This window comes from Chelonoidis abingdonii, chromosome 9 (assembly GCF_003597395.2).
Source record: "Chelonoidis abingdonii isolate Lonesome George chromosome 9, CheloAbing_2.0, whole genome shotgun sequence".
Taxonomy (NCBI): Eukaryota; Metazoa; Chordata; order Testudines; family Testudinidae; genus Chelonoidis; species Chelonoidis abingdonii.
In genome coordinates this window covers 46,715,164-46,736,867 of record NC_133777.1, presented here as the reverse complement: position 1 = coordinate 46,736,867, position 21,704 = coordinate 46,715,164, and the positions used below count along the sequence as shown (strand labels likewise).

The 21,704-nt window shown below is 47.8% G+C and overlaps 2 protein-coding genes across 4 annotated transcripts in view; one reads left to right on the top strand and one right to left on the bottom strand.

The window, feature by feature from the left end:
• Positions 1–10,377, bottom strand: part of CLK3 (CDC like kinase 3) — a 32,230-nt gene extending 21,853 nt beyond the window's left edge. For 2 of the 3 annotated variants that reach the window (XM_032799831.2, XM_075069506.1), the window contains exons 1-2: positions 10,225–10,377; positions 6,296–6,444 (exon numbers count right to left, since the gene is read on the bottom strand). In XM_032799831.2, coding sequence (XP_032655722.1) covers positions 6,296–6,444 — 149 coding nt within the window. In that variant the 5' untranslated portion in view covers positions 10,225–10,377. Of the gene's footprint in view, positions 1–6,295; positions 6,445–10,073; positions 10,098–10,224 lie in introns of those variants that run through there. The other variant, XM_032799832.2, reaches the window with a different exon arrangement.
• Positions 10,378–14,293: 3,916 nt separating this feature from the next.
• LOC116836244 (uncharacterized) overlaps positions 14,294–21,704 on the top strand; it is a 36,337-nt gene continuing 28,926 nt past the window's right edge. The window contains exons 1-6 of the mRNA XM_075069085.1: positions 14,294–14,562; positions 15,437–15,848; positions 16,358–16,509; positions 18,310–18,616; positions 19,478–19,575; positions 20,629–20,728. Coding sequence (XP_074925186.1) covers positions 15,627–15,848; positions 16,358–16,509; positions 18,310–18,616; positions 19,478–19,575; positions 20,629–20,728 — 879 coding nt within the window. The 5' untranslated portion in view covers positions 14,294–14,562; positions 15,437–15,626. The remainder of the gene's footprint in view (positions 14,563–15,436; positions 15,849–16,357; positions 16,510–18,309; positions 18,617–19,477; positions 19,576–20,628; positions 20,729–21,704) is intronic.

Below are 21,704 nucleotides of genomic sequence, written 5' to 3'. Positions count from 1 at the left end.
CCGCACATACTGTTTGTGGGTCAAGCCACCACTGGAGGGACTCGAGAACCTGAAGGGTAAGAGTGACCAGTCTGTCCAGGTGGTCTTGGTTTGGCCTATAGACCAGGGCCAGCCAAGCCTGCAGGGGATGAAGCTGCAGTCTGGCATGCTGTACCACTTACATGCAAGCAGCCATAGGTCCAAATCATTTTAGGCAATTCCGCACCATCATGGTTGGGAATCTGCTGAGATCGTTTATGATGGCACTCATGGCAAGGAAACGAGCTTCCAGAAGAAAAGCCCTGGCTGCGTGGAGTTTAGGGTGCCAATAAACTCTATCCTCTGAGTGGGGGTTATAGTTGACTTTGCCATGTTCAGAATGAGGCCAAGCTTGAGGAACATCATGCACACCAGGCTCATATGGTTCCCCACTTGGGCCCAAGATTGTCCCTTGATTAGCCAGTCGTCCAGGTAGGGAAATACGGTCCAGTGATGAGCTGCTAAAATCTTAACAACCAGTTACCTATAAAAAGTTCTGATTTAAGGGATGTGCCACAGTATGTATTTTTTGTACCAATAAGGTTACCATACGTCCATATTTTCCCGGGAGGAATTTTTAAAATTTAAAAATTCCGCCCAGACAGCAATTTAAGAACCTAAAAGCCTGACATCTCCAGAAAATACAGATGTATGTTAATCCTACCTAAAGTTTTTTTTTAAAAAGATGGGCCTGAGCTAGAAATGAGTTCTGTTTCACATCTGTGGGTCCCCACCACTCCCTTGGGGTGTGCTAGGGTGACCAGATGTCCCAATTGTATAGGGACAGTCTCAGTTTTTGGGTCTTTTTCTTATAGAGGCTCCTATTACCCCTCACTCCCTGTCCCAATTTTTCACATGTGTGGGTCCCAGCTGCTCCCTGCACCCCTCATTGAAGCAGGTGTGTAGGATTACTGCCCTGAGAACTGCAGGACACCAGTGGACATGGGGCTGGCTACAGACAGGGGCATGGGGCAGGGCTAGCTGGAGGCAGGGAGTGTGACACGGGCTGGCTGCAACAGAGGCTGGCTGTAGGCAGGTGGTGCAAACAGGGGCTGGCTGCGGGCAGGGGGCATGGCCAGGGGGCGGCTGCAGGCAGGGAGTGGCTGCAGGCAAGAGGTGCAGGTACTCACACGGGGAGAGTGGCTAGGAGCAGCCCGAGCAGCAGGACGCAGCCGGGGACCCACAAGGCAGCAGCAGGAGCCCCAGGACCAGAGGTCCACGGAGCAGCAGCAACAACAGGGCCAGGAGGCAGCCCACATGGCTCCTGCAGCGCAGTGCCCCCTGGCGGCCAAGAGGAGGAATTACATGCTTCCTAGCCGGAGCCCATCAAAGCTTCCCTCGCAGGGAAGCCAGTTAACAAGCAGTTCTAAAACCGCTTCTAAATTTAACAACTGGTTCCTGCGAACCAGTGCGAACCGGCTCCAGCTCACCCCTGGAAATACCTGCACCTGCTGCTGCTGTAGGAAGACTGCCATGCACTTGGTGAACACCCGAGGGGCCACCGAGAGGAAGACTGAACTGATAGTTGATGTTGTTTACCACAAATTGAAATCTTATGTGACACAGAATTATGGAGACCTGAAGGACACTACTGCTTCGTTTGGGGAGGAAGATGAAGAAGCCCCCATGGGCACAGGTTCCTCCTGACCCTTCAATTCATGAGGTTCCTCCCCCAGTGATGCTGTCTGCGCGGTGGCGGGCATGGTGCCGGATTGGGTGTTGGACTCCGGTCCTTTTGGAAGTTCTCTTACCATTAAGGCAGATGGGGGAGCGGGGCTCCCTCTGTCTGAGGTAACGGAGAGGGACGTGGAGCTCAGCCCCTGGGCTTGATGATATGCCCAGGGGGTCCAGAATGGCCGTTGCTTTGGAGCTTGCCATTGAGGAGGCCAGGGCATCATTGGGACCTGGTGTGCCTCCTCCCGCCAGGAAAAACAAGAATGGTGCCACCTTTGCCTGGAGATATAGGACTCCAGCTAAGAGGTTGAGTCCAACCTTGGGGACCACGAGGGTGCTGGAGCGCAGTGCCCCGGTGAGGGGGATTGCTGCCCAAGCATTGCCAGTTTGCCCTTGGAGAGAACTGGCCCCTTGTGCAGTGCCAGTTCCAGAAACTGCTGGGCCATCATCTCTATAAGGTCTCTTGTGGCCTCAAATGTGTCCAGGGTAGATGGTATGTCCAACTCCCATATCTGGCTCTCCCGCACCGGGGAGTCCAATGGGACCGGACTCAACAGTTCCGTCTGTTCAATTGGAGTCACCGGTCCCAGTTTAGCTTGAGCAGGAGCTGAATGTCCCTGCACAGGACACACTCCACAAGCCCCACTGTGCTCCACTGCTCTATCTGTTGGCAAAGGCCCCCTCTCAGCTCATCTTTGCTTCATATGCGGCATTGGCAAGTGTGACCGATGCAGAGAGGCCGTTGAAGTGGTCTTCAGTGCCGAAGAGTATTGGTGCCGCGAGTCTCTGGGTGCTGGGTCCTTTGTCAGCACCACGGCATCCCTTACTAAGGCCGATGTGCTCTGCCTAAAATGCTGGATTTCGGTGCCGACACAGGTTGTGCCAGCTGCGGGCAAAGGGCCAACTCTATAAATAAGAAAAAGAGCAAGTCTGAAGTCCCTCTCCTTTTTTGTTCTTGGGTGGAAGCTCCTGCAGATTCTACACTCTAATGGGCTTCTCCCAAGCACTTTAAGCAGGAGTTGAGACAATCTTCCCTGGACATAGGCTTTTGACAAAACCCATGGGGTCTGAAGCCTTGAGACCAAGGCATGCCCCGGTCCCCAAAGGAGGGAGTCGGAAGCCCCCTACAAAGACTTTATTACTAACTAAACTAAAAACTAACAATACTATGCTAATAAAAACTATTTACAAAACAAAGAAATGGAATGCTAGGGAATCTTTTGCCCGAGGCAAGAGACAAAGAGAAGCTCCAATGACCATCACTGGCACTAAGAAGGAACTGAAGAGGCGACGGGTTGACAGAGACCTATATACACCACCATAAAGGTGCCACTCCCAGGGGCTACACAGCCGACCCGACGGGTACCGCTAGGGGAAAAACCTTCTGATGGCTGTGGATGCGGCGCACACACACCTGCTTGGAATTGAGATGAGCAATCACCCAAAGAAAAAGATATTAACATTTAAATGAACTGTAAATATAGTGATATCACTGTCTCAATTTCTCTTTGAAGTATGTAGCAAATCACCTGCAAATGGTGGGAGACAGGCAACTGCCTTATGATAATTCATGTAGCTAATTACCAGTGAGAATATAGGTTACTTCAAAAGCCTATTGTTCACCTAAGGATGGGTGCTGTCAAGAGGCTGCAAAAAAATCTCTATACAAACTCTTGATCTTGAACTGATCCTTTCATCTCAGATCTACTTTAACTTTATGCAGAGAAGTTTGAGGTGTAAGACTGAGATCTCCAGTGCCACCTGGACTGCCCCGATATTGAATATTTGGACACTGAACTATAACCCTATCTGTTTTCTTTTTAAATAAATTTTAGTTTAGTTGATAAAAATTGGCTGCACGCATGTATTTGGGTAAGATCTGAAATATTCATTAACCTGGTAAGGTAATGTGTCCGATCTGTTGGGACTGGTAGAACTTTTTATATGATTAACAAGATTTTCAGTAAGCCCCATCATATCTGACTTGGTTGTCTGGAGCCTAAGGCGGAGTTGCTTTAAACCTTAAAGTTTATGGGAACTGTGTTTTTGGCGCCTTGGTAACCAGTATGGCATCATGGAAGCTGTTTTGTTGCTGGCTTGGTAAATCTAAGTAGCAGAATAATCACAAGTTTGGGGGATTGTCTGCCCCATTCTTTACAGTTTGCTCTAATTGAGCAATCTCAGTGTGGCTCCCCTGGGACCCCAGGCACACCCACATTCCCTTAGCTTGCTGGGGCTGGCCAAAGTTTAGGCACTGTCCCAGGCTCTACGTACATACTCCAGATGCAGACCTCATGTCTGATATCCCTCTTGGCAGAGGCAATGCCATGGTCTAAATGCCTGCTACCCACTAATCCCACAACAAAAGCAAACCATTCTCTTCTCCTTTCTGGCCCCTGTGTCTGAGGCCTGCGTTTATGTCCCCTACCAACACCCCGATTCTTTGTTCTGCTGGTGATTTTGCACACTCCACTTCATCAGCCCCCTGAAGAGAAAATTTAGTCAAACTGGTTTTCCTGCTCAGGCAACCTCCTTAGCACACCTATTGTCAGGTTAGAGCACAATCGTGAAGGTTAACTCCTCCATTTATTAGGTCTAGGAAAGACATGCTATATAGTACTGTTGGCAAATGTTTGCTTCCATATCCACATAGAGGCATTCCATGATAATTTCATATCAACCAGAATTCATAAGTTGTACATACAGATTCCCCATATGGTCATACTGGTGTAAGATACTGAATGAGAAGTCAATGTTTATGTAGGCAAGCTTGTAGTTCATAAAGACAAAGGTTAGGTTATTGCCCTTTCACATTCAAAGTGAGCGTGTCATATTTTAAGACTGTGTGAAGTTTACTTTATACACGTATTCTTGATGTGCAGTTAACCACAACTTGATGCCATTCAATATTTACATAAGAGCAACCAATCATATCTTTAATCATAATTTTGGGGGCTGCTAATGTTCCGGTTTGTCATGTCTCGATTTTCTTCATTTTTCTCCCTCTTTGCCAACCAAGGGACCAATTGTTGCCAAGCAGAATAGTGATTTCACTTGATTCATTAGATACTGGACCTAGACCAACTAATTTAACACAGGCTGCCAAACAGATGGCACCAACTTTAGGTCACTACTGACCTTGGTTGAAACTGAAATACAGATCTCAGATTCCTAGACTTTAAGGCCAGAAGGGACCATCACGTTCATCTAGTCCAGGGATCTCAAACCCAAATCACCACGAGGGCCACATGAGAACTAGTACATTGGCCCGAGGGATGCATCACTGACACCTTCTTATACAAAGATACAAAAGCCCCCCACCTCTGTCCCCCGCCCTGCCCCCACTCCACCCCTTCCATTAAGCCCCACTCCTGCCCCGCCTCTTCCTACTCCTTCTCTGCCCCCATTCCAACCGCCCCCCAAAGTCCCCTCCTCAACCCCACTCCTATTCCAACCCCTTCCCCAAATCCCTGCCCCGCCTCTTCTCCGCCTCCTTCCCTGAGCTCACCACATCCCCATTCCTCCCTCTTGGAAAGTCCTAGGCACTGCCAAACAGCTGTTTGGCAGCAGGAAGCGCTGGGAGGTAGGCGGAGGGGACACAGTGCGCTCAGGGGGGAAACTATGGCGAGCAGCAGGAAATAACTGTGTGTGTTTGAGACCCCTGATCTAGTCTGACCTTCTGCACATTGCAGGCCAGTAAGCCCATTACCTCTGGCTGAATTACTCAAGTCTTCAAAATCTTGATATAAAGACTTCAAGAATAACCAAAAAGAAAAATCAACGATGGAAAGATTGAAGAATTTAAGGGTCAGCTGGACACATTTTTTATTGCCTTTGCACTACCAAACTGCAGTTGCAAATTGAACCAGGCAGACTACACCTGTGCAAGTTGCTATGCTGACTAGCTATCTTGTTTCAGATGCACACAGTGTACCACATTGGCATGCAGCACTATTTGCAAACATTACAGTTCCCATCCCCACAGTTCCCAGCACAGATCCCTGCAGCAGATTCTTAGTGCCTATGCTGTATCTATTTGCACCTATGCAATATTTTTGGTTTGTTCCAATGGATACTCTGAACAAGGCTGGAATTGAAGCAGGGCCAAATTAGGAAAGAACACATATAGCTTAACTGAAACAGCTCTATTTTTTAAAGTTTTAAGGCAACACTTTCACTCCACCCCAACTAACTAAATATGAGCAGCAATTTCAGAAGACAACTTGGTTTGACATTAGAGATTTAATTCACTCCTTGCTATCAGTACTGAGAAACACTGACTCCAGGGCAGAGAGTTCTCTTTCACCAATACTTAAGGTATCTCAGTATTTTAGAAAGGGGTCGTAGTCGGATATGGAGTCAAAGTTTAACATAAGGCTCAGAAGCAAATAAACCCATTTACTTCCATATCAAGGACTTATAATTTTGAAGCTATTAGCCATGATCAGGAAATGCATGTTGTCATCACCGAATTCTATTTCTGAAATCTGATTAGAATCTAAGACAGTACATTAGAGAATATGTCACCCAGCCGTATGTACCCTCCCATTTCAGAATAGGTGCTTAGAGGAGAATCCCAGCCTCTGATTAAACCAGCTCTCACCTTCTAGACCGTGATCTCCTTGGAAGATCCCTTTGAGGCTGGTATCGCAGTCTTCCTTCATACTCTCTGCTGTGAGACCTCCTCCTCTTCCATTTGTGACTCATGTAGGTCTCCTGCTCAGGGGACTGAAATCTCTTGCAGTGATGCATCTAGGGACATAAGAAAGGCACTTCAAGTAAAAACTGTCATTTCCTCTATGGGCAAACATTTCTAGTTTCCTACACCCAGATCCTCACCAACTTCTACACAGAGTTCAGGAGCTCCAACATTCTCTGGAACTAACTGTTCACATTTTACCAACTTTTTGAAAGCCTCTTACAGCTCACTGCATAGTAAGCGAAAAGCATGAAAACAGAAACCATGCCTGAAGAGCTGGAGGAAAGTCCCATAAAAGCCATCACCAGCAATATTAATAAGTTATAATTTTAAAAAGGCTTCACAAAGCAAGCAATACATGTAACCAAACCCCAAAAACATTACAGGGACACCAACATAAAAATCACCTTTTTTCTAAAAAGTTTTATACCCTCTTTTGTTACAAACACCTAAAATTACTGTAACTAAAAGAGGCTAGGAAAAACTTTTCCCTATATTTATTTCAAGTTTATTTGCTTTACAATAAATTGTAATCTGTTTCACTGTTTCCTCTGTATACCGGTTAGTTTACCCTGTTTCACAAAAGCAACAGAGATGAGAATACACTGTTAAACAGGAAAAGTGATTGTAAAACTATGGAAACTGGCAGGGAGACGCAGGAGTAGATGTAGGACTTGACACTATTTTAACTTTTTAAAAACTGACTACATTAAATAAAATGTCCCTTTAATACAAAAGAGCACTGCCGCTCTGTTAAAAAAGATAAATGACACCTAAATAATCAGACACAAAAGGGATGTGGATGGCTCAGAGTGTTTGTAAGCAGATACAGAGCCTTTCACTTCTTGATCACAGTTAGAATCCAGTCTATATTAATATGGTGTGAAAAAAATCAGCACTACCTAACAGCTTTTCATTGACATGCAAAATGGTGTTCCTGTGGACTGGAGTTCTTATTTGCAGAAAAAAAACAGATTTCAACTGTATCTGTTAGGGAATCTTCCACACACATGTATTTGAAAGACAAGTAAGATTTAAGAATGCAGTGGCCAGAGTAGAGAGTGATTATCCAGCATCGTCTCTCACCGCTTTGCCCTGCTCCAGTGCAAAGCAGCCATAAAGCCTGGTTTAAATGGCCTCAGGAGGATTCCCTGGCATAAGGAAAGCCTCTAGTGGCATAAAGCAGTCATAGCAGTTCTTACGTGTCTCAGAAAGAGGCCTGGACAACCTGCACAATGATGCCCACCTAGCTCCTCAAAAATCCTTGTTGGTACTTCATATAAGACAGTATCCTGAAGGCTACTCTCGCTTGGATCAGCCTGGGTGCCAGTTCCAGGATCAGGGAGCATCTGAGGACAGCTTGGCCAGTTTAGAGAACATGGGCCGGATCTCCTTTTAAGAAATTAACTATCACTGTTACACTGGGACTGGAACAAACTATAAGCCTCTTAAAAAGCCACCATCAGATCAATTTAGGGCCAAAGTGTAAGTTATAACATTTTACCATTTTTAAAAAAAACAAGATCAACCATTTCCATGTTTTTGTTGTTTCGTTTTGGTTTTTTTTTTAAGAAAAATTCCAATGAAACAGCTTATTTGGATTTAAACCCTACAGGTAGATTGATTTAATCAAGGTGATTTCAGTCATCATTTTTAAACTTGTTTTGCTTTGGTATTTTTTAGTCATTTTCTAAAGAAAGGTTCATTCAGATCAATTGGTATAACCATGAAAATGGGCTGCTTTGCAACCAAATACAAAATTTCATGTAAAGGCAATACTACTTTTTGCTATCTGGGAAGGTATGCCATACCTATTCACATTTATTTAAGCAATTATATAGTTTAAAATACATGTATTCAGATTCTTAATTTCTACACTTTCCTCCTGATTCTGTATATAATTAAAAAAAATCACCATTTAATGCATTAAAATTTGAGGAGAGCTCATTGATGCTGCATTTTGGGTTTATTTACATGATTCTAATAGATAATAACTTTAAACATTACCATGGGTAATAGTTTCTAATTTAATTTTAAACATATTTTTAAAAGAAAATATATGCTAAATCAAATCTGATTTAAAAAAATTTTTAAAATTAAAAATAATTTATTGTTATCCTCTCAGTATCCCTTGCAGTAGTATTCACAACTCAAACCCCACAGAACTGGACGAATTCATAAGAGCTAGAAAATAAAACTAAGTCGATCTTCTTTGGCAGAGAAATGCAAAATGCAGACAGTATAAATGTGGAAAGCCTGTCAGATTTTGAAAGCCCTCAAGTCGAGTTAAAAAAAAATCAAGTTAAAAAAAGCAAAAGCTTATCTTTCACTAATAATGCCCTAGAACAAAGCAATCATTCCTGGTTTCTCCCTCATGTTGTATGGATTTTCTAGATCTCTTCTGCTGCCTTATTTCTACTTTATCTCCACCTTCTGTCTTAGACACTCTAAGTGCCATTCTTTCGAGGTGCAGAGCTTAACCAAGGGTGTCAATGGTTCCTCCTACCATATTCTACTATCCCATCCTGGTGATCTCAGATCTACCTGAAGAGATCTAGATAAAGCTTCTATTGGACCCATCAGCTGTTTCTTCAGACAGTGAAAATAGTGATTAGGGAACAATGCAAAACACTACTTCCCTCAAGGGGACTGTCAGCCTCCTATTGAGGGACTAAAGTAGAGCCCACAGTGTTCAGCCTCTAAGAACACTTCTCCTCCCTTCATCCATTTGACTCCCCAATCTGGGTATCCACGTCTCATTCTGCCAATCCAGCCAGACACAGAAACAAAACATCTCCCAAACCACTCTGTGAAAAACGGGTTTCCAGTTGCTGCTTTAACAGAACCCAGTCGGAAGCACAGTGTCCCTCAGTGCAGTATATTACAAAGCGGTGCACTTGGTCGTTATCCGAGAGTTGCAAAAAAGGACTTTGGTCTCTTTGCATCCTTCATTTGATCATAGTAATGAAGACTTTTAAATAGACATAGCTGACAATCCAAAAGTAAAACCCTCCTATCTCATCCAATACAATTATATGATTTCTACAACATCTTCATCAGCAGACTTTCCAAAACCGGAGCTCAGCTGTGAATTTCAAACCCCACCCACCTGAAAGGAACCTGCGGAGGAATTGGTTCCAGACACACACTCTACAGCATAAACAAAACAGGCCCAGAGATGGGGGGCAGGCAAAGGAGGGCACCCTGGACCCTCGGGAGAGAGGGGGTCAGCCCGAGAGACTGGGGACAGGGAAGCGGGGCGTCCGGGGACCCTTAGTTTATAGGGGATCAGCCCCAGAGGCGGGGGGCAGGGAAGGGGGGCGCCCGGGGACCCCCAGTTTCTGGGGGATCAGCCCCAGAGGTGGGGGGCAGGGAAGGGGGCGTCCGGGGACCCTCAGCTCATGGGGGTCAGCCCCAGAGACGGAGGGCAGGGAAGGGGGCGTCCGGGGACCCTCAGCTCATGGGGGTCAGCCCCAGACGCGGGGGGCAGGGAAGGGGGCGCCCGGGGACCCTCAGCTCATGGGGGTCAGCCCCAGAGGCGGGGGGCAGGGAAGGGGGCGCCCGGGGACCCTCAGCTCATGGGGGTCAGCCCCAGAGGCGGGGGGCAGGGAGGGGCGGCGCCCGGGGACCCGCGGGGGTGGGGAGCAGAGGCGGGGAAGGCCGCGGAGGGAGGCGCTCAGACCTGGCGCTAGCGAAGCGCGTCTCGGCCCTCAGGCCCGGCCCGCGCCCCATCCGGGTCTCTCCCCCTCCCCCACTCCGAGTTCCCGGATGTTGTTGCCCTGCTCGCGCTCCCCGCCTCCAGGGACTGCCGCGGCCCGGCACCCCGCACTCACCGTCCCACACCCCCTCAGAGCTGCGCTCGGCGGGTCCGCTCAGGCCCTGCGCCGCCGCCGCTGCTTCCGCTTCCGGCTAGACCTGCGGCGCGAGCGGGCACCCCGCAGCCACCGCCTCCAAGCACGACACGAGCTGCGCGCGCAGCGCCTCCCTGCTGACAACCCGTTACGCCGGCAAGAGCGGCTCCTCTAGCCACCCGCTCTACGCTCTTGGCGGACTCCTTTGCGGAAACCCCCTTCCTCCCGGGCACGTGGCGGCCGGGAGGGGGCAGGCAGGGGCTCGGCGTCGAACAGGGCTGCTCTGTAGCGTGCCCGCTCGCCCGCCCCCGCATTTGGTTTCCTTGCATGACAGCCATTAATGGGTTGTATTTGTTGCCAGGGAGTCGCTTGGCACAAGCCCAGCCCGTGCCATGTTCCCCTACATTGGCACCCCGCCTTCGGGAGCGCTCCCCTTGCCTTTAGCCACAACCCGGCTGCAGGTTTTAGCTGCACCACCAGGCCGTGCCTGGCTGGGGAGTCTTAGGGAAAAGCCCTGTAGCACTTCGGCCCTTAAGGGTTTCACCTGCAGGCAGCAGCTTTCAGGAGCCGGATCATCTGTCGGTGGAATTTTTAAGAGACCCTCTAGAATTGTGTATCAGGGATAGAATTCTCTCTTAAACGCTGTGGGGTGGTTTAAAATTCCGTGCAAAGGATCTCTTCTATACTGAAGGGAATCTATTAACCTCCTGTCTAGCCTATTGAAAAAACGAAACAAGAAATTTCAGTTGCTACACTTGGCCCTGAATACCCCTGCCAGTTTTTGACCTAGATCTTCTCCTCTCAAGGAATTCAAGAAGGAGGATTCCCTCTCCTTGTCCTGTCAAGTGGGTCAGGGTCCCCCTTCCCCCATATACAGGCAAGGATGGTGGGTCCCCAGGATTCAAAGCACCTGCAGGCTACTGGGTGATTCTTGACAACTTCTGTGTCCCCCAACCTCTGCTTTTGCCAAGACCTTCTCCTAGGAGCTGTTCACCCAGAACACCCCAATCCCTGAGTGGGATCAGTAAAGAACCCTAAGCATGTATATTACAGTATCTAATGCTTGAGACAGGAACTTCTTTTCTATAAATTGAAACGAATGAAATAGTGTTATATGCTAGCCCACAGTGCGGATTTGATTTAAATCACTAGTCAGGAAGACTTGATTTAATCATGGTTTTCTACATAAAAGTGCACTCTTGTTGGTTGTTATAACCTTAGTACATATTCACAACTCAAAGAGAGATGTAGGTTTCATTTTTAGAAGGTATACACGATACATTTTTAAGTGATTTATTTTGAAAACTTCAGATTGGTTTTACAGCTATATCAGAAAATGAATGATTAATTATTTCATTTACCAAAGGTAATTGAAGCAGATGATATTTATGAAGTCCTTGGGAGGTGAACTATCTCCAATTCAACAGGCAATCATTTATATTTGGAGGATTTTCTTGCCATGCTGTATTAGGAGACCATCACCAGACAGACATTTACATTGTTTTATTTAGCTAAAACAACAACATTAAGTATTCTGGATTTTTTTCTTCAACAGCAAACATAATATTTTAACCAAACAAGCATGTCTCTCGCATCTCACATTTATCTCCAGACTTCTTCTCCCTGTCCAGATCTATTCTGCCCCGAATAATGTTCTATTAATTTAACTTTTTCAAACTTTTCACTGTAGAGAGAGGAAAGGGACTGATTCTGTGTATACAAATTTGCAGAGGGAGTTGAGGTCTGTTATTTCTCACCTCTATATATTATTTATTTAAGAACATTTTTGCTGTTAACAAGCATATTACCTCTGGAGACACAAATCCCAGCTTAAGAACTGCAAAACTAAGCATCTCTGAGGGTATCTTCTAGACTGAGCCCCATTGGGTAGATAGAAAGATTAACCTAAATAATCTGTATAGAAGCCCCTGAAACCCCATAAGATTGAGTCCCTAATCCATGAACTATTGGAACTCATTTACAAAACTTTTCTTAAACATTACATGAATATATTGTCTCACGTATAATCTCTTTTCCATGATGAGATCTCTTTGAGCTATCTTGTATCTTAATTAAAACGATCTTTAGATAGGTTTTTTCCTCAAAACACATTTTATCAAAAAAATCTGATTTAAATAAAAAAATCTGATTTTTTTTAAATAATTGATTTTTATCCACCCTGCTAGCCCAGGGTGGCAATGTTTGGGTCACAAACAGTGCTGGAGAATGATTGCTTTGTTTGCTTTTCCAAGGGAATTAATAAGATCATGGAAATGTTGCTACTGACCTTTTGTTTTGTAAAATTTTGTGTTTACAAAGAACTAAATTTGGGGTAATTTGTGACCTGACAAGACCCCATTGGGACAGAGAAAGGCCTAGTGTCTCCCTTATTCTGGACCTGCTGAAGGCAGGTTTGTCTCCTGATGCAGGCTGGGGTAGCTCTGCTTGAACTTCCCTGCTGCACTGTTGCAAAATTGTTGGGGTGCAGCACTGCCCCCCCCCATTATGAAATGCGCCAGCACACTCTCCCCCATCCTAAAATGCTCCCTTCACTGGGACCCACTGTGGTACATGTAGGTGAACTGCCCCCCTCACCTGCTCTGAAACGCCCCAGCCCCCACGGCCCTCAAAGTACCTCTTGCGCTGGGGCTTCCTGCAGCATGGGGGAGAAGGGCGGGGAAAGCCAGCTTTGCAGCTCCGTCAGAGGGCCTCCTGTGCCATGAGTATGCCCTGAGCGGGGGCTTACAGCCTCTGCACTTGCTTACCTCTGGTTACTCAGTGTTGCCAACCCTTGTGATCTGATCATGAGTCCCACAATATTTAGCCTTTTCCTTAAAGCCTCAGCCCCTGGAGTCATGTGAGTATGTGAGACACTCAGTTTTCTTTTTTATAAAAAGCTTCTCACCCTCATGGTTGCAGAGAAAAGCTTGAAAAGTCTTGAAGAAAAATGAAAAGAACCCAACATGTATTTTTTTAAAAATCTTATATTTTTGTGGCCTGACTCATGAGCTTTGAACATGGAGAGTTGGCAGCTTTTATCCTTGGATCCAACAATCCCTGGCATGGCTGTTTTGCCAGCATTCAGAGAGGAGTTGGATTCCCAGCCCCCTTTTCCCCTTTGAGTGAAAACATGAGTGTCAATGAAAAGCTAATAAAGGGATCAGTGGTTGCTGCTATTAATAGCCAGTGAGTCATGTATGGTATGTAAAAGAGACTTGATGGATGTTTTGGGAGGTAATTGTTGTCGGAAGGCTTGTGCAGGCAGTGGGGAACGTAGAGTGCTAGGTAAATGGTGTCTGTAAAGGGATGTATAGATTGAGCGGCAGGTGGAAAGGCAGTGCACCTATAGCTGCAAATGAACTAAGAGGGAATTGAAAGAAAACTGCCACGTAACAGACACAATTTTCTACCTGTTGCATTTCATTATCGAGAAGAGTAAATTACTCAACAGAGATTTTAAGCTACTTAAATCGAATCTTTAAAATAATTAAAAACCAAATAGGAAGTTGCCATTTTTCCCTGCTTCGCCACTGTCCTGCTGCGTGGCCTTGGGCAAGTCACTTTATGTCTCTGGGCCTGTTTTCCCTCTAGTTAGATTGGAAGTTCTTTGGGGCAGTATCTTATTTTTTTTTACATCTGAGCACTTTTCCAGTCATATGTTCAAGGGTAGATCAGATTTCTTTGTTTTAACAAGACAGTTACTGCAGGAAGGCTGAGCCAGAGAAATGAGGTTTGCTTTTTGTTCTGAAAGTAGAGTTTAGTTGTGGAGGAGGGTTTAGGCTGGGGGATCTGGTTAGCTGCAAATTCACTGGCTGTGGCAACCCTCACCCCCCACTACTACCATGGATGGAGACCCTGAATAGCCCAGCTCCCTCACATAGGATCTCAGCTGCACCACCACAATTCCTCTATCTCTGGGGCCCAGGATGGATGTGGGGGAGACAGGAGTGGGGCAATTCTACTTTCATTCCCAGGGAAGTGCTGAGCATAGATTGAGAGGGATAGTGGCAGGAGAGGAGAGGGGCCCAGGATGCGTGGGGAAGCGTGGGCCTGCTGCGGCTGGTGAGTAACTCTGCCAGGCGCCCCTGCCGCTCCCCCAGCTGACAGCCGCCTACGCTTCACAGTCGGAGCCAGTTTATCAGGAGAGGGGGAACAGGCACTTTGAAGCTTGTTGCCATCTCGGTTGCCGTGGCAGCAGCAGTCCTGTGTTTCCTGACATGGGGAGCGGTGGTGAGTACAGCAGCTGAGCTGAACGAAGAGACGCCCAGGCGATTCAATCGATTGGGGTCCCCGAGGGCCTGTGGGGAGACTCGTGGATGGGTAAGTCACTTACCAGTGCTCTGCTTCCACTCTCACCAGCGCCTGCATTTCTCCTGGCCAGAGCTTGGAGCAGAGGGTGCAGCCACTTCATGTTCACCAGGGCTTGGTCTTTTCCTATCACACACCCTGTGTTGGCAAATGCAGGGTGTTGTGAATAGAGATGGGGTCCAGTTTGGAGCTGTAGGGCCACCTGGGGGCAAAGGTTCCTCCCTCGGACTCTCCCCATGCTGGGAGCTGACGTTGCCAAGGAACCACCGAGTCTTATCTGCCCACTTGTGTTCTACCTCCAAGTCCGTGGTCAGAGCCTCCCACCTCCCTCTGCAGCGTAGTCGCCGGTGTCATACACGTCTACAGGGATGTCTGCTGTGGGATTGACCAGGTGAGCTCTGTGACTGGTAGGGAAGAGTGACCTTCAGCCCTGCGAGTGAGGTGGGATATGGACATTCCTGGTGTGGAAGGTTTTGAGCTTGTTCGGGGAGTCTCCTCCGCAAGAGGAGACGTAGTCATCTGTCTGTGGGTTTATGCTGTGCTCAGCGCTGTGACATCTGAGAGAAAACACTAAGGGTTCTTATTAGCCTTCACCTCCAGTGGGGCTACCGGCACAGCCCAGGGGAGAGGATGGGGTTACAAGCCTCCTCCCGTTCCCTCTCTCCAGTGTCCTGACCATACAGATCTGCCCAGCTGATTGCAGCCAGCGGATCTGCCCCATAGCGCAGTGTGCTGACTCGCACGGCACCCTGGGAAATGGAACGGAGGATTCTGGGCTGTGCTTGGAGGCAGCGCAGTAGTGAGTGACATTGCAGGGTGAAGTATCCCATACGAATTCCCTCCTCGGGTATCCACTGATTCTTCCTTTTGCTGCTCTTGGTGACAGGCCTCTGGCACTCCACACCACAGCTGGATTGCACCTCCTCTGTGTGCCATAGATCTGGATCTGTGAGATTCCCCTTGGAGGCTCCAGAGAAAGTGCAGTATGTGAAGCAAACATCAGTACCTGAGACTAAGCTCCACTGATGACCCTTCAAGGGCGCGCACCCCCACTCCGTCATACCACCGGTCCATAAATGTCCCACCAGAAGCAGAGCAGCTTTCCTGGCCTGCCGTCCCGGTACAGCAGTGATGGATGCTTTCAGCATGGCACTGACATGGGGGCCTCAGGCTGGGCTGGCCAGGATCCCGAGAGCTATAGAAGAAGCCCATGGGCATCTCGACCCTGTTCCGTGTCAGAGCTGGAGAGGAGCTACACAAACAGCTACCCCTTCTCAGGGGTCCCCTTCCGAGGAGAGGTAATGGGACCAGCCTGACCTTCATGCTGGGGGACTAGGCATCTCTCTGGGGCGTCACAGGATCCCTGCAAAGGGGTCACGTTCCACCCCGGCCTTCTGCTTATCATACCATGTGGCTCTTAAGATAAAGCAGGTTGATGTCCTGCCGGTGATGGGTCTGGGACTGGGTTCCTTGACAAACTGCTCAGAGGGCAATATGCCAGCAATCCTCCGTGATCTCACCTCTGGCAGTACCTCTGCCACACCCCAGTTCCCCTCTCCCTCACAAGCTGAACTGCGTTGCCATGACTGTTCATGGGGTGGCCGGGTGGCAGGGGTTGTTAGTGACTGCTCCCATGTTTTGCTGCCTTTGTTCCGGCAACACACCTGACATTAATGGGGAGTGATTCCAGTGGGGGACGGGTAGAATGAGAAGGAGAGAGTGTGAGTGTGTGTATCCAGGGGGGATCAAGATGGAAGTGGCACATCCCTGTCCTCTGCATCAGTCTTCTCTTCCTCACCTCATTCAGAACCCTCTGAACGGGACGCCAGGACCCTGGGAGCCCGACCACTCAAACAGCGCATGGAGAGAGTCCAGCAGGGGCTTTTATAGCCCCAAGCACATCGAAAGAGCCAGGTCCTTGAGTCCCTTGCGAGGGATCCACTCCATAGATAGTGGGATGTAAGTTCAGTTTTAAAAGAGCTTGGGATGGGAGGGATCCTGTGGAAATCGAGTGGAATCATCTGTGGTTGAGGGGTGCGGAAAACTTGCTTGTTGGGAAAATTTGCAAGGAATCTTTCATATATAAGTACAGTTTAGTTGGATGGATGGAAGGACAGAAAGAAATACTTACATAGCAGGTCAGATCCTTTTCTTAAGCAATATGTTACAACTGGAACTCCCTGCTGCTGTGTGTTACTGGATCAACTTGTTTAATACTTTTAAAAATGGATCAGACACTCACTGCCAGACAAATAGCATCTGCAGTCACACTAGGTAAGACAAAACAAGGGCTGTTCATCCTCATGCTTCAGGCCAGAAATTGATCACCACTTGCAGTCAGGAAGAAATTTCCCTGTTATATATATAACAGGGATATAACCCCGCACAATTAGGTGCCTGGAGAGGTTTTCTCCTTCCTTAAAAGCATCCAGCATGCAGGGGATTGGATTAGATTAATCACTGGTGGGTTTCAGGCAGGCAATTGCCATGTTCTTACGTCACACATCTGGGATTGTGAATTACTGGGCAGAGCTAGTTTGTGTGCAGTAAGTTGTTTCAATCACATGAGTTCAAATTGCACCAGCTGTGGAATATTGCAGCATAATTCATACTCTGGAGTGACTCTGGAGGTTAATTTCCTGTTAAAATAAGAAATGTGTCCTTCCCCTGAGAACTATAAGGGGAAAAATGTGCCTAAGATAGATTGATCTATCAGTTGATCTATTCATCCCCATACACATCCATCCATCTAGTCATTCAAACTGAGATGGTGGTTTCACTAGCATTCCTATAACTCTGATTTTACCAAACGAAGCCCTTGAGCAAAGAGCAGAGGGGAAGTATAGTCCAGGCCTTTAAATTTCCACTTGCCCTGCAGAAGTGGTGGGTTTTTTTTTAATAGGATCCCAGTGTGATTCAATGGAATTCACCTGCAGGACACCAGCAGGACTGGGGGAATTTTCAGGTGTCAGGACTGCAGGTGTCCCCTGCTGCTCTTTCCAAGGTTCCTGATCCTGATATGGACAAAGTATCAGCAATTCCCACTAACATCAGTGGGAGTTAAAGGTGCTTGGTAGTTCTTGGAATTAAGCTTTGGCTGTAAAGTTTATGCCCTCTCTAGTCCTGCTCACTCCCACCAAAAAGAGAGGCCATGTTTCTGCTCAGCCATGTGCAGCAGCTGCATTTGGCTCTCAGATTCCACGTCTCCCTCCCACCATGCCTCCTTTGAAGCAATGCTGCACCTAGCGCAGTGGTTTCTAGGACACATTTGGGAACAGACATCTGGTCTTCCCTGCATTTGCCTGAGGACTCCCTGGAGGTATCAGCTGTTTACTGTGAGCTTTCTCAGCCATTCATTGAAGAGACTGGGGTGGGTATTGAATCTTTAACAAAGAGAGGTTTTCTTCTAGCTGTTTATAGGGCATCTGAGTTAAATAGGAGTTATCCCTTGCCCTTTCAGTCATTCAGGTTTCATTTACTTGATACTTGGGATGACATCATCCTACTAGTTCTCCAGTTGTCCATAGAGTCTCCTAGGATATAGAGGTTGGACAAGATATTTTTCCTAAATATGCCCCCGAATCCATTGCACCAGGTAATCTTTAATGGCAAGTGGTATGACTAATTAGTTGTGAACAATGGTTTAAGGATCATCTTTGTCACCATTGGGGTCTCCTGTTAGCTATCCTTATTGCTTTGCCTTCCCAAGCCTTTCAATCAGTCATTAAAATAAAAAAGGATGGATCTCTTTCTTGGCAGAGTTTTAACCAATGGCATGGAATGTGCCTGGAAACATTCCAGCCCACCACTCAGAAGGAGGCATTCTTTATCTCGTCTCCCGGACTGGGACACAGAAGAATATGGTCCCATGCGGCCATTGGCTCGACGGGTGTGGAGTGGATTGGAACTGGACCTGCGGGCATCTTTACCAGAGAATGTGCAGAGGACAGCAGGGCTGGGGCCCTCTCTGCGGGACGCTCCTGGGGTGCTAGAGGGACAAGCAGAAGAGCTGCAGAAGATGGAACTCAACAGGGTGAAGTTTGAGCTGTTTTCCATTAAGCAGAAGGTAAACTGGAGTCTCTCCAAAGCCTGGGGGAGTTTGTGAGGACCTGTCTGATTGGGACACAGGAGCAGCTGCTGGTTCTAGTCCTTCTTCTAGACACTCACCTGATTTTGGGGCTGACTCAGACATGCTAAGCACCTGCACCCTCCATTGGTTTCAATAGGAGCTACATGTGCTCAGGACCCCTCAGGCTCAGGCTTGGTGAGTCTAACCAACTCCAAGCTTCTCAGATGCAGCACATTACATCTCAGTGGTCTGGGCAGGCTGCTCACTTGTTTCCATTGGGATGACTCGAGCTGGCGTGCAGGGCCAGCTCCAGACACCAGCAAAGGAAGCAGGCGCTTGGGGCGGCCAATGGAAAGTGGCAGCATGTCCAGGTCTTCAGCAGCAATTTGGCAGCGGGTCCCTCACGCCGCCGAATTGCCACCAAAGAACGAAGCGGCACAGTAGAGCAGCCGCCGAAATGCTGGAGCTGGCCCTGCTGGTGTGTGCCCATCCTTCGGAGGGTGAATGCAGTACAGTGGAGTGCGATGGTGCTGTTCACACTCTCTGTGCCTGAGTGCTCAGTGCTTGTTTGTTGAGATCAATGGAATGGTCCCACTGTCTTCAGTGGGCTTTGCACTAGCTAGGTTACGTCCTGTAGCATGTGCTCTCATTTGAGGAACTAGAAGCATGTGATCCTGGAGATCAGAGATGCCTATCTGGGATGCTGGAGCAGCTTCTGGCTTATCTCTGTTGGGAACAGTCCAGCCTCTGTCACAGAGAACAGAGAGTGGCACTCCTCTGGCATTGTCCTCTTCAAGGTTTAGTATCAAATTAAGCTGCTTGCCTTTGAATTCTCTCCTGACCTCGCCTTTCCCACAGCAGATGGAGAGCTCCCTCACCCAACTAGAGAAGGAAAAGAGCTGTTTGGACCTGTCCCGCTATGAAGACCAGAAACAGAGAGGGGACCTGCAAGAGAAGTAGGTGGATTGAGGGCGGGTAGTAGGAAGGTTTTGGGCTGAGATGTCTAGGCAAGGAGTACGTAGGATGCAGGCAGCTGGGACAGGGTCAGAGGTACTGCACAGAGACAGACAAAGGGCACAGAGTGGGTCAGTGAAGATGGCAGCTTAAGGAGCTTCTTGTTTAGCATGTGAAATCACTGAGCTAGAGTGGAGGTTTTAGGCATACCTAAAGGACTTAGGCACCCAGAGTCAATGAGAGTTGGACACCTACCTGCCTTAGGTGCCCCTGGAAATCCTAGTCTAAATTTTTCTGTCAGCACCATATTATCCTCCCTCAGTGGCCTGTGTTTTCAGTGGGGCAGCTGCCCCAACCCAGGAGAATGGGTGGCTCAGGACTGGACGTGGAGAGCACCCCTAGGCATCCATGTCCATTCCAGCCCAGGCCAGTGGAGAGTGAATGAAAGTTCTTCTCAGCCGAGAGCTGTTAGTGGCAAGTGTGTGATGAGTTACTCTGTCGAAGGTCTCAGTCCAGTCCTAGTGGCCCAGTGTCCAGGCCAGAAATGCAGCCCCCAGATCTGGCAGTAGCTGTCTCCCTGGCTGGCATGCTCAGCAGACAGGCCAGGGTTTGAATGAACTCCCCTCAGCTCAGGTTTGGTGTGTGCCCTGCTCTGTCCCTTGTACCTGTTCTGTGGATAAGCAAAGGACTTCAGTCTATAAGTCAGCCTGGCACCTTTCACCAGCACTGACCTCACCAGCGTAACTTCGGGAAAGGGATTGTGGTGGGGACAGTGGCTGACAGTGATTGCCCCAGAGGCTGGGCACGAACATGGGGATTGGGGCAACCTGGCAGTTTGGGTCTGGGGCATCACTAGAGGGGGCACAGGGAGCAGCTGTTGGACAAGGGGTCCATTTGGAGCGTGGGGGTGGGGACAGCTGTCAGGTAGTGCCCAGGCAATGGATATAGTGGCTGGAAAGAGGGCAGCGGGAGGGGCAGTTGGGAAAGTGACAGAGCGATTAGGATGTGGCGAATGGAAGCAGGGTGGAGCTGCTGTCTGTCTGTCTGTCTTTTAGGATCCTTAATTTGGAGATGGAGGTGGTGAAGGCCAAATCCTGCTTAAGCAGAATGAGCTGCCGCTCGGTCTCCCCAAGTCCCAGCCAGAGGTTGTCTGCGGTAAGGAAGGCCTTGCAAACCCCAGTGGCTATTACCTGGGGCTGGGCCCAAACATTTCAGAGAAGGCCTTGCACGTAGTAGTGGATAGAGCCCTGGCATCAGGCAGTGGCACATTCAACTGCCTGCAATAACGACTGCAGCACTGAAACAGGGCCGGGGCGCTGCGTAGGGCACCTGAAAATTTGGGGTACAACTGGGTCTTAGTGTCCACTCTCTTGTTTTCCTATCCCTGTTCTGACCCTTCCTGCAGGCTCTCACAGATGGCTGCTCTAGCCTGATGAGTCTTCCTTTGGAGGAAATCTGTAGTTAAAAGTGAAAAAACCTCCAGCCTGCCAGACCTATTAGCACAACATTGAAACTGTTATAGAGACATTCAAGGGGTAATAAAGCCATTTAACAGGCATTTGCCAACCCCAAGGTATATACTGACAGGTTTCAGAGTGGTAGTCCTGTTAGTCTGTATCAGCAAAAACAAGGACGAGTCCTTGTGGCACCTCAGAGACTAACAAATTATTTGGGCATAAGCTTTTGTGGGCTAGAACCCATTTCATCAGCTGTCCACGAAAGCTTATGCCCAAATAAATTTTTATACTGTCAGTTTCTGACTTTACTGACAAAAACAGTTGTGCATTAATGTAATATTTACACAGAACATGTCAGTCTACAGGACCTTAGTTTAAAATTTGCTTTAAAAATATTTCATTAGTGAGCTGGTGAAGATTATAAAATCACATTTCTAAAAAATGCTTGCATAGAGTTTTAGATGCACAATCATCTTTAGCCTTAAATGCGTGGATCTTCAGACATACAGTTTTTTAAATAAATCCTTCAAAAGACCTCCCTTATCTAAAATACACATTTTAATTACTATAGTTAAAAAAAAAAGTGCTTCCAAGTCTTCCTGTCCTTTCTGTCCATCCCTTCACCACCTCTCCCCCCACTCCCCACTGAAGAGAGCCCTTAAAGGGACAACAGT